At 50.0% G+C, this 12,900-nt stretch overlaps 2 protein-coding genes across 4 annotated transcripts in view; one reads left to right on the top strand and one right to left on the bottom strand.

The window, feature by feature from the left end:
* LOC134535733 (mitochondrial ornithine transporter 1) overlaps nt 1-12,748 on the bottom strand; it is a 138,643-nt gene extending 125,895 nt beyond the window's left edge. The window contains exon 1 of the mRNA XM_063374957.1: nt 11,116-12,748. The gene's annotated coding sequence lies outside the window, so the exon portion shown is untranslated. The remainder of the gene's footprint in view (nt 1-11,115) is intronic.
* LOC134535732 (glycerol-3-phosphate phosphatase-like) overlaps nt 10,960-12,900 on the top strand; it is a 67,881-nt gene continuing 65,940 nt past the window's right edge. The window contains exon 1 of one of the 3 annotated variants that reach the window (XM_063374954.1): nt 10,960-11,017. In XM_063374954.1, the coding sequence (XP_063231024.1) occupies nt 11,012-11,017 (6 nt within the window). In that variant the 5' untranslated portion in view covers nt 10,960-11,011. Of the gene's footprint in view, nt 11,018-11,039; nt 11,510-12,900 lie in introns of those variants that run through there. The other 2 variants (XM_063374953.1, XM_063374955.1) reach the window with 2 other exon arrangements.

Below are 12,900 nucleotides of genomic sequence, written 5' to 3'. Positions count from 1 at the left end.
CAATGCGACATAATGGTAGACATATTAGTCGACATAAAAATTTTTTTCGTGTGCTTAAGTGTGCTAGTGTCAATCACCATCTTGCCTCACTTGTTGTTCAACAAAACACGCCAATATCGAGATCAACAGACAGCCAGACACCTTGCCAGCTGCAATCTTGTCAGCCATCTTAAAAACTGATTCAATATTTTAAAAAAATAGAAACTACTTAAAACATCAGATAATAAATAATTATTTTATCGTGTTACATCTTAAAAAATAATATATTTTGTCCAGAATTTAAAAAAAGCTTAAATTATTATAAAATAATGTATTCAATATTTTCAATCATTCTACTAATTGTGTTTTTTTTTTGGTTAGATCATCTGTCTGTGTAAAATTGAAATTAGAAAATGTTACAACATTTTTTAAATAAGTTAATTAATATTGATATTACTATCTAAATCAAGGTCATAGGTTTAACTCTGTGCGATGTGTGAGGTGACAACTGAAAAATTTTAAAATTCATCCTTTTAGTTCCACATCACCGAGACACTGATCTGATCATTCCCACTACAAATAATGACTCAAAACCTGGAAAATAACCGACTGACTGTTGATGTTACAGTGAAACATAATATGATGTCACTCAAACATGATAGTGATGACACAAAAATAAGAGTTTAGGCATTCAGCATTCTTAATCTGTAACCTAAATGTATTCCTAATACAAATTACCGCTTCAAAACCCTTAGATAGGCCATAGACAGTCTCTTAATTAAAGGGTATGGATTTTGGTGACTTATTTGTGATCGATCTGTACCCATATGTGCTACACACATGCACGCATACATTCACTGATGCAGTGACGAGGCTGATAGAGACGGGACCGGTCACCCCAGGTGGGACGTGGTGCAGGTACGACGACCGTCCATTAGCGTGTCCACTTTCTGGCAACCATCATTGCTCCCCCCTTAGCCTTCTGGAGGATTCTCCATGCATCTCGAGTGTTCGGCAGGTCCTCTAAACCCCCTTCGCAAAAAGTGGCATGACTGGAATGCCATTGTTCCCGCGGCTTCGAGTGTTGAGTCGACAGTGATAGTAACACTTGTCAGGGCGGGACTTAAGGGGCCCGCCTCGTCAGGTGTGTGTGTGTGTGTCAGCGAGGCGGGATGATAAGCGCGACGCTCGCTGGTGCTTCTAGCGCGGTGTCTCCTCTGGACTGGCGTGCAGTCTTCTCGTCGTCACACGATAACTGTGGAATTTGAGCGGTGACCGTAACATTTTACAACTGAGAAATGAAGATAAAGGTGTAATGCAAGTCTCTTAAGTGCTTTCAAGAATCAGTACGAATTGTTTTACGCCTTAAAATTACTCTGAAAACATGCGTTTTAGCCATTTTAACTGTTATAAAAATACATTTTAAAATTTAATCCGAAAACAAAAGTACTTTTCAGCCCTCAGCGAACTCTTAAATGATTTTCGTAAGCAGACCTCACTCGGATGTATTGAGTAGTTTTGAAATCGCGTGGTTTTTCCTGAAGCTCTGCGCACCGTGTGTGTGACCAGGTAGGCGGAGCCCTTAAGAAGCCTGCCTGCGAGGAACAGTGAAGTGAGCGATAGCAGGCGGCGAGAAACAGGCTTCACATGCGAAGATCGTAATCGCATTGCAGAGTCATAACGAAGCGGGCGAGTGTGTAGTGACAAGCAATGTGTTGGGGCCGAGGTGTGTGATGAGAGAAACAGTAGAGAGCTCCAGTGAGGTGAGTTAATAGTGGAGTTATGAAAGTGTGATTAATTTGGGTCAGACATCTAAATTTTTATAATTTAAATGTAGGTAAATATTATATGGTAAATAAAACTGCAATGAATTATCCTATTTTTCATATGTAAAAATCTTAGCTATCAGTACAGGGAATTGTTAGAATTGTATTTGTGTAATGTTCTCGTAGTCCTGCCAGCCAGACCGGGTGGAACAGCAGTGGCCGCATCAGTCACATGACCATGTTCATACCGTGGCCCCTACCCTCTTAAAACACGAGGTAGGCATTTCCTGGTTGTCATTATAGACATATTTAACCATAAAATGGAATCAGTCATCATTTACAATGTCTATACGGTCACCGTAACAAAAAACCAACATCTCTTCTGTTGCGCCAATAGCCACAAAAACACCGAAAACTGTCTGTGACATTGTCGATCTTCCTGCTAACAAGGACCATTCTACACAACAAAATATGACAAAAAAATCACCAAACATCGATACCTTTCTTAATTTCTGCTTAACATTGTCCAACCACTTGCAGGCTAGAAAATTAACTTCGTTACAAATTAGAGCCACTTAATACCCATTAGGAATAGTACCAAACGACACACTTGCAATCTTTGATATTAAAAGCCTCTTCACCAAGTACCTGTACTAATTTGACGTCGTCCGACCGAAGGCCACCTTAAAGCCCGACCTGCAACCGCCAGTATTCAACCCCGCTAACGGAACGCGCCCCTAGCCATGGCCCACCCGAGTCAGGCGAGCCACCAGCAGACAAGGTAGAACCCGGCCCCACCCAAATAAACAGACCGTCACTTCAACCAACCATGTTATAAAAACAAACACTGATTATTAAACAGTATTACGTAATATTTAAAGTCGGTTGACGAAAGTGCGTCGTAGAAGTGCCCGGGCACTCACGTGTGTGATACGTCGATACGTGTGTGAGTGTTCCCCTGGCGGCCTTCTGCCTGTATTAGTCAATGAAACCATATGATATAATTATTCATCCCTCGTGTTACGTTATTACCCCCACCAGAGCAATCCCGCAAGAGACGAACAGTCGCTGGTGTGACGTAAAATTTAAATGAAATAATTCCTAAACATAATAACTTCAATTTGTAGAAGGGACGAATGACCTTGATTCAGCTTTAATAATTAACATAAGAATTTAACACCCTTAAATTCTATTATTAACATATCATATCAGAAACCAACGTAATGAGGTCAACCCTGGAGCTAGGGCCACCGAGCCTCGGCAGGACGCCATGACATGACGCCAGTACAGCGCGACTCGTGGACCTGGGTGGACGCACGTCCCACGGAGAGACATCATCCTTTGTCCACACCGAGTTCACTTCTGGTAAATATAGTCACTTCTTAAAACCTCTTTTTTAATAACCTCTCCGTGCGTACCCGGTCCAGTTTTCGGTCCAGGACCTAATCTGGCCACATAAATCTAAAAAACCCCTGCACCACACTTGGTCCGCGGGGTAGGTTCAGCATCCGGCATGGGCCGTCTCCCGAGGAACAGAACTTTAGTTAAAATCAGTCGCTCCAGCACTGACACCACCCGCAAGGGAACTTTGAACGAATTTAGCTGCGGTCCGCGCTCCACTACCGTGGACGCGAACACCGCCTCGATACGTAGACTTACAGGATTGGCCGCCTCCAATCACCCTCACCCCTCGTGTGAATAACCAGGCTCAGAAACGCCTAGGGCCACGCTACTAAGTAATAGTTAGTGACTTTGTACGGCACCTTGAAACTGATCGTTTGAATTCATAAACTTGTGCAACGCACCCTCGTGTAACATTTCCTTTGTAAACTTGTGCAACGCACCTCCATGTAACATTCATAAACTTGTGCAATGCACCTCCACGTAACATTCGTGAACTTGTACAACGCGCCCTCGTGTAACATTTCTTTTGTAAACTTGTGCCACGTTTTATTAAGTAACTTTCAGACTTAGTTGTGTGTAATTGTGTAGTTTTTTGTATTTTGTGACGTCACCTGTTGTACGACGTGGCGTGTAACCAACGACGTTACACCCAGGCCACAGTCACTTGAATAAATGACACACATCATTTATTGCCTCATTTCAGCGTATGATTATTTCACCCTACGATTCCCAACCACCGCCGAGTAGGGAATTCCTTAAACCCACGCAACATCGCCGACGGTCCTAGTGGGCCACGCAGGACAATCGACCCCACGACCCACCTACCGATTAGCACCAGAGCTAGTCTGGCGCCCATCCGGACACATTACATTCACAGCAGCCACTCCCGCTAGGAAACGCACCGGGACTCAGCCCGAGACCCCGGACGACGGCATTTGGCGCCCGCTGCGTGGGGCGAAGATAGAAAAACAAGATTTTCTCCACACAAAATTACAAGAACTCTCACGAAAACACGAAAAATTTGAGCCATTATTAAGTCATAATTTTTTTTCCGGCCACGCCAAGCCACAGCACGGACACGGGACGGCCATTTTGCACAGGCAAAAGTAATTAGGGTCAGACAGGCCGGCATGACGAAGCAAGCGGACAAAGGGGCTTCAACCCCCCACCCCCCCAACCACGCTCGACACTCCAGCGCCATCCGCGACGCAGAAGCCTACGTCACAGCCCGACCCCCCTCTCCGCAGCGGCCATCATCGGCCTCCGCTTTGTGCGAGTGTCCGGGCGCCCTCGCCCGTTGCCTCGCACGCTCATCCGAACCCCCTCCCCAACGCGGACAGTTTTCGACCTCCGCTTTGTGCGGCTGTCCGGGCGCTCTCGGCCGTCGCTGCGCACAACGGTCTGCGCATCATCTCCGCCGCGGCCATTCTCGGCCTCCGTTTTGTGCGGCTGTCCGGGCACCTGCCCAGCCGGCGAGCGCGACCCCGTGCGCAGGCCTGCCCCGCGTACACAGAGCCACGAGCTAGAAGCACAGACCAACACCGCTAAACACGCACCATAACTGGAGCAACATGCAAACCCGGAACTCCGACATTGTGTGCGCCCAGTGCTTACTGCCTAGGGGAACGGACCTACTGACTGGGTCGAGACCATGGTACATGACCTGTCAATGCACCCCCACAGTAACGACCCGCACGACCACTCATGGGTACAGCCGTGGGACGGACAGTTCCCGGGGAAGAACCACGCACAACCCGTAAAGATGGAAACAGGAACTAACACCACCGTGGTAAGCACTCGCCCGACCACCTGCACGACGTGCACACACGCCACACAGGGGGAACGCCATGCGCAACAGCCAACACCACTCACCGACCCAAACCTCGTTACGTACAACCGCCCCCAAGGTTATCAGGGTAAGTTCACGCTACCCGAATTCGGTGGCCTCACCCATGAGGACCCACGAAGTTTCGTGGAAAACTGTGAAGTGCGATTGACCCGGGCAGGTATACCCGTAGACGAGTGGTCGGGACAGGCCAGCGGACAGCTGCGAGGCACAGCACACGAATGGTGGGACATATGGGGACGGTTCGGCATGCCATGGACAGAGTTCGCCGGCGCACTAACCCGCCGATTCGACACTGAACAGGCATTGGTCGACTGCACCTCACAGTTCTATGGCGAGCGACAGAAAGACGGCGAAATGGCCGAACGATTCGTGGCACGAAAACTACGTCTCTTCGCGCGCGTCAACCCGCACGCCCGACCCACGACAGCGCTACCCACCGTTACGGCGTTACTCCATACCGGCCTCCAGCCATTCATGCGTTGTTGTCGCCCAGAGTCGGTAGAGGAATACGTGCAACAAGCAGCGGCCATCGAGCAGAACCTGCGCGACCTCTGGCAACGGGGCACACCGGGCACGAGTCGGGGACGCCTCAGCCAGGCATCACAACAGGGGGGAGCTGACACCCAGCCACCGACCCGACGACGAGCTATCGAGAACACACCCCAAACCAACACCACACCCACCAGGTCGGCAACACAGGACGTGCCGGGGCTACCACTGTGCCAGCGAGGTTGCCCAGATGGTACACGCCACTGGCACAAGGACTGCCCGTTGCACCTCCTCGCGCGAGTAAACCGCCGGGAAATGCCAGCCCGGGGGCGGAGCATTAGAAACACCGTTCCCGGTTGCCACGGGATGGGAAAGACCCCCCGAACTGTACCAGCTGACCCGCCCGCGGGACAGCCTCCTGCGCATCCCCGTGGAGGTTGACAGGCGAGCCGCGGCTGCTCTAGTCGACACAGGGGCGAGTCACGTATTCGTAGCACCCCACCTGGTACCGCCCAGGAAACTTCAACCGCAACAGACGGAATTACAATTAGCCACGAACACCCGGCCAGGCCTGACCGTAGGGCGAGCAACACTCCAGGTTAGCATAAGGGGCTATATCACCACCGTGACCGCCCTCGTAGTCAAGGACCTCCGCGAGGAGATAGTCCTGAGGCAGCCCTGGCTAGCGGAGCAGGATGCCGTAATCGAGACCAAGGCCACTCGGGTACACATCGGCACACAAGAGCGGCTGGTAGTCTATGCCGTCGGGTCACTACCCGCAAGGGCTAGTGAAGCCGTAACACTCCACCAGATACGTCACGACGTCCCACTCGAGTATCGCGCCGCCGTAGACCGAGTACTAGCAGAGCGACAGGAGATATTCACGGTGTCTGACCCACTCAGATGAACTACGGTCACCGAGCACCACATACCGACCACCCACAACAAACCGGTGTACGAGCCCCCCAGAGGATACGGTTTCCGGGAGCAACGTGCCATCAGGGAACAAGTCGCAGAGATGCTTCGGGATGGTGTTATTGAACCGTCGAATAGTCGCTACAACGCCTGCATTGTACTCGCGCCGAAGAAGGACGGGTCACTGCTGTTCTGCGTGGATTTCCGGCCACTGAACACAGTCACGGTTAGCGCCCCGCCACCCCAGATCAGCGTAGAGAACGTGGTAGCAGGACGAGGACGAGCAACGGTGTTCAGTACCCTCGATCTTAAGTCAGGGTACTGGCAGGTTCCCATACGGACCGAGGATCGCGAGAAGACCGCGTTCACCATCCCCGACGGCTGCAAATTCCAATTTCGAGCGATGCCATTTGGACCTAAGTGCGCCCCCACGACGTTCCAGGGGATGATGACGCGAGTACTAGAGGGCTATGTAGATCGCTTCGCACTGGCTTACCTCGACGACGTAATCGTATTCTCGGAGACCTGGGAGTAACACATCCGGCACCTTACATTAGTCCTAGAACGCCTCGCTACCCATCACTTGACCGTCGCTCACCACAAGTGCCACATCGGGACACAGGAGGTCGAGTTTCTGGGGCATGTCGTGAGCGCCACGGGTAACCGGCCGCAAGCGAGCCACCTCGCGAAGATCGCCGAAGCCGAGGTACCACGAACGCGGAAACAGCTACAACGCTTCATCGGCCTGATCAACAGGCTCCGGTGCTACGTCCCTAACTTCTTGAGGACTATAGCCCCCCTGACGGGCCTCCTGTCACCCTAGTCACAGTACCGATGGAACGACCACGCCCAGCGCGCATTCGAAGAGGTTAAACTCGCCTTCACACAGTGTCACACGCTCACGCGGGTAAACCCAGAACGTCGCCTCTACCTACAGACGGATGCGAGTACCCTCGGAGTGGGCGCGGTACTATACCACGTAGGCCCGGACAGCGAGCGTGAGGTCACAGACTACGCTAGCACAAAGCTCGGCTCGGCGGAGCACCGATATCACAGTAACAAGCAGGAGTGCCTAGCCGTAGTCTGGGCCATGAAAAAGTACCGGCCACACCTCGAGGGAAAGAATTTCACACTTAGGACAGTTAACCGATGCCTGATGTGGCTGCACACAATGTAGGGCAGGAAAGGCAAACTGATTCGGTGGGCCTTGTTTCTCCAATCATTTGTTTTTGAGGTAGAGCATGTCCCCGGCACCGAAAATCAGCTGCTCGACCTGTTATCACGAGAACCCGACCAGAACACCGAACTGCGGGACGACGACGACTGGGACGCCATGTTACCACCGGTCACGCCGAACCCACGCGAACACGGCGACACGACGTGTAGCCGCCTCACGGCCGAAGCCAATGACGAGGAGGAACCGCCCAACACTGCTGCCGACTTGTATCGACGCGTATGCCAGGCCCAGGAGACGTCATCCGACGCCGACCGCCGGCGTCGACAGATCCCCGCGGCCGAGCACAGTACCTGGCGCGTGCAGGATGGCGTAGTAATGACACGGACCCCAGGCAACCACGGCGACTGGCGGACCTACGTCCCCACAGAGGCGCGAGAGGCCACGTTACGATTCCATCACGACCACGACCTCGCCGGGCACCCCGGGACGGACCAGACCCGCCGCGAAGTGGGCCGACACAACCACTGGCCAGGTCTGACCCACGAAGTCCGTGAATACGAGTGAATAGCGAGTGTGAGGTCTGTCAGAGACAAAAAGCACGTCGACAGGACGGGGAGGAACAACAACAGCCTAGGGAGCCCACCACCGCCTTCCAGACCATTGCGCTGGACGTAATGGGCCCCTACCCCCGCACACCCCGCGGGAAACGCTTCCTGCTTGTCGTGACAGACTTGTGGACCGAGGCGTACCCGTGCAGCAACATCAGGGCCACCACTCTCCTTCACATTCTGACCAACAAGTTTCTGTCACGTTGGGGCTACCCCCAGTCCATATTAACAGACAACGCCAGCCAGTTCCTGGGCCATCAGTGGAAGATCTGGTGCACCGACCACGAGGTCAAACACCACATAACGCCAGCCTACCACCCGAGGGCAAACCCCACAGAACGACGGAACCAGGAACTGAAATGCAACTGCGCATACGACTGGGGGCGGACCACACTCAGTGGGATATCCACATGCCAGACGCCCTGTTCTGCGTCCGGAGACGCACCAATATCGCCACCGGCCGCACACCGGCAGAGATGGTGCAGGGGCACAACCTGCCACTGCCAGGGGAATGGACCACACACGGACCACCCCACCCGGCAGAAGACGCAGCCGACCGCGATCAGCGACGCACTGTCGAACACGGCGAGGCTCGGCAACGTCAGAGACGATACGCCCAGGAGATAACACCCACGACCGAACACCCCCCGCCCGCGGTGCCGGTAGGCGACCAGGTGTTTGTCCACGTGCACCTCCTCTCCAATGCGCTCCGCAACTATTGCGCTGGACTTGCCCCAAGGTGGAGCGGTCCCCACCCCGTATGCTGACGGCTCGGGAGGACCACTTTCCTAATACGAACCAGCGGAAGACGGGACAGAAAGGTGCACCTCGACGATCTGCGGCTGGCCCACCTACCCGGGGAGAACCCCCCCGACAAGGAAGCAACACTCACGCCGGACAACGAGGGCGAGCCTGAGGGGGACACGCCCACCGAGACCACCCCGGCACGAAGACCAACTGGTCAGAGCCAACCACAGACGCTCGTGTATGAAGACACGACAGCCACACCGGCACCAGAGGTAGCCGACGAGCCCAGCGGGACACCTACCCTCGAAGACGAGCCCCGAGGACCCCTCATCGAGTGGCCTCCCGACACTGACGAACCCACGACCACACCGAGACCGCCAGAGGACTGCGTCGAGGCACTCTCGATCACCGAGCTCTCGGACCCCCTCAGCACCCCAACAGAAGACGGCGACGCTGATACCATCCCCGTGGTGATGGAACCAGACGAAGAGGCCACCGACCTGGGACCGCCTGGTATCCCAGAGCGGGAGAGACGCCCGTACCACTCTACGCCGCGCTCAGCCCCGCACGATCTACGGCCAGACACCACCGCGCCTCCCCAAGAGCCCCCGGGCCCGGGAGACGCCCCAAGGAACCTCCCCCAGAGGACCCGCCGACCACCCAGGTACATGGACGACTACATACGGGGGAAGGCGCCACGGGCCCCCCACCAACGTCCCACCACCCGGAATTCCGACGCGGGACCACCCAGTTCCAGAGCGCGGGCCCTACCAGCTGCCGGACCACCCCGGACGCTCGACGCGGGACGCCCCAGGTCCAGAGCGCGGGCCCTACCAGCTGCCGGACCACCCCGGACACTCCACGCGGGACGCCCCAGGTCCAGAGCGCGGGACCTACCAGCTGCCGGACCACACCGACGAACCGACACCCGGCTGTTCGACGTGGGACGACCTGGACCCAGTACGCAGGCCCTTCCAGCTGCGGCCGCCGTGAGCACCACCTGGCTGGAGCTGCTGCCAAAGCTAGGGGCGCCCCCACGTGGCGGGGTCACTAGCGGCGCAAGGTCGGGCTTCTCGAGGGGGGGGGGGGGGGGCGTTTGACGTCGTCCGACCGAAGGCCACCCTAAAGCCTTACCTGCAACCGCCAGTATTCAACCCCGCTAACGGAACGCGCCCCTAGCCATGGCCCACCCAAGTCAGGCGAGCCACCAGCAACAAAGGTAGAACCCGGCCCCACCCAAATAAAAAGACCGTCACTTCAACCAACCATGTTATAAAAACAAACACTGATTATTAAACAGTATTACGTATTAATTTAAAGTCGGTTGACGAAAGTGCGTCGCAGGAGTGCCTGGGCACTCAGGTGTGTGATACGTCGATACGTGTGTGTGTGTGTGTTCCCCTGGCGGCCTTCTGCCTGTATTAGTCAATGAAACCATATGACATAATTATTCATCCCTTGTGTTACGTTATTACCCCCACCCGAGCAATCCGGCAAGAGACGAACAGTCGCTGGTGTGACGTAAAATTTAAATGAAATAATTCCTAAACATAATAACTTCAATTTACATTCATGTGGCGAATTCTAGAGGCGGGCGCAGAAAGTATGAGTGAGATTCGCGTCACTAAATTTTGTTTCTTGAAAAGAAAATATTTTATTTTAACAGTATATTTGTGATGCTATGATTATTTTTAAGAGGTATGTTAAACTTCGTGTCCAAGTTTAGTACTGTAAGTTTATTTGCAACATGAACAACATGTGAACACATGCTCACTTCTTTTTTTTAATTATACAATTAGAAATTCTAAATTCCTCGAATAGTGTTCGTTTAAACGCTCCATAAAATAAATTGAGTTACAGAACATCAAAATAATTAATCAAAAATCTATACTAGTTGTTTAATTCTGTATAAGAACGCTACTAATTCATACAACTATAATGAGAAACACTGAGGTAACATTAGTGCATAAATCCCATCTAAAGATATTCAAGGAGTACTATATCGATTGTATTCCTTATGGCTCCATATACTTAATTCCAAGGCCAACAACATAACATCATTTTTGCAAATGTTATTATGCAGGTAAAAAAGTATTCTATCTCAAAAACTGTACATTTAACCGTTTTAACTTCCAATTATATAATTTAACTTCGTAATATGTCTAAAACTAGCTTACTTGCCTGATATGTAAACTCTGGGACAGATGATTTGTAAACGCATGTACTTGGTTCACTCTCTAGATTCACTCTGCGTCTTCAACACAGAGTAAATAAGAGATTATCTGAGATTATGCAATGCACAGTCTGTTATCACTTGTTACTTTAGAAGAAATATTTGCGTTCGTCACTGAATTTTCATCCTGACAGTCAGAAGTAGTTCTTTTTCTGTATATGTTGGATTACGAAGTACGTACACTGCTATTTATCAACGTTATCTCATACGACTAGAAAAAAACTCACGGTTAAGAAATCATTTCGTTTCCATTTGAAATTGTGACAGCAGTTATTTATATTTTTTCTGTTAAAACCGAAACAAAGACTTCAGCTACTGAGTGTCGTTTTGGCTTACGAAGAGGTATGCACATATTGGTAACTTGGTACAAAATATGTTGCGCCAGTAATGTTTTGGACTCTACATAGGCGTATATGTTTTAGGATGTATTAATAAGTTTTTATCTTTGTTTGTCGATTGATAGTGATCGTATGAGAGTAGCTGAAAATTTCTGGGATAAGTGTACTTAACGATACACAGCAATAACGATGCCACCATTTGTTCTTTTATGGGAATACAGTTGTCTACTGTACGGCTCCAATCTAAAGGATTTATTCATTTCTTGTTCTATTTTTAACATGATTTTGTCGAGGCGCATTCAGATATTTTCAAGAATTTCAAATGTCTCTAACAATTTTTTATTTGTCTCTGTGGTAACTGGTTCCCCCACCATGCTTGAGTCCATGTGAATGTTAAATGGTATTTTCGTGTGAAGGGTTGGTGTTAAATTATTGTAGGTAAATATTACTTGTAATGTAGGTATACATAGTGACATAAACTAGTTTGGTGCTTTTTCCTCTTCTACCTTAATTTGGGTAAATATGTAGAGTAACGGTATATGCGGAAAAAAAATGCTAAAAATCCGAAAATACTTTTATTATATGCTCTTTCACTTCCTCTTTTCAAAACAACCGGCGGAGATAAGAAATTCCAAATACTTTAGTAGAGATCAAATTTTTTAATTTTGCAATACAAGACCTGTGCAACCATTGGAACGACGCCATTTTTGTTATTTTGCCGTGTGTTCGTGTATGCGTAATTAATAAAATGGTCGATTAGGTCAGGTCAGTTACATTATTAATACTTTCAAACTAAGCAGACATTAAAAATAATGTGAATTAATTTTAATGGCTGTTTAGTTTTAAAATATTTATAATGTAACTGACCTGACCAAACAAACCGGTGACAAAGGATGAACACTGAACAGTAGGAACTAAAATGGTTGATTAGGTCAGGTCAGTTACGTTAAAAATACTTTCAAACTAGCGGACATTAAAAATAATGTGAATTCATTTCAATGGTTGTTTATTTTAAAGTATTTATAATGTAACTGACCTGACCAAACAAACCGGGACAAAGAATAAACAGTAGGAACTCACATAATTTTTTTTTTTACTTATTACTTGCGCAACAAATCCAAATAACAAAAATAAAACATTAAAATTTGAAACGTTAAAAACTCACCTAAGTTAGAGGCAGGTACAATTGCTTTGCCATTAGTAGAAAATGATGTAGTCGTTCACCTACGTCGCGAAAAAAAAAAAAAAATCATACTCGTAAACAAGAAACAATGGTGGCCGCATGAATGCAAGGTATTGTGATGAAAATTTAAAAATTCGATATCTCCTAAAGTATTTGGAATTTCTTATCTCCGCCGGATTTAATGAAAAGAGGTAGTTAAAGAGCATAGAATA

Source organism: Bacillus rossius, chromosome 10 (genome assembly GCF_032445375.1).
Source record: "Bacillus rossius redtenbacheri isolate Brsri chromosome 10, Brsri_v3, whole genome shotgun sequence".
NCBI lineage: Eukaryota > Metazoa > Arthropoda > Insecta > Phasmatodea > Bacillidae > Bacillus > Bacillus rossius.
This window is presented reverse-complemented; position numbering and strand designations above follow the sequence as displayed.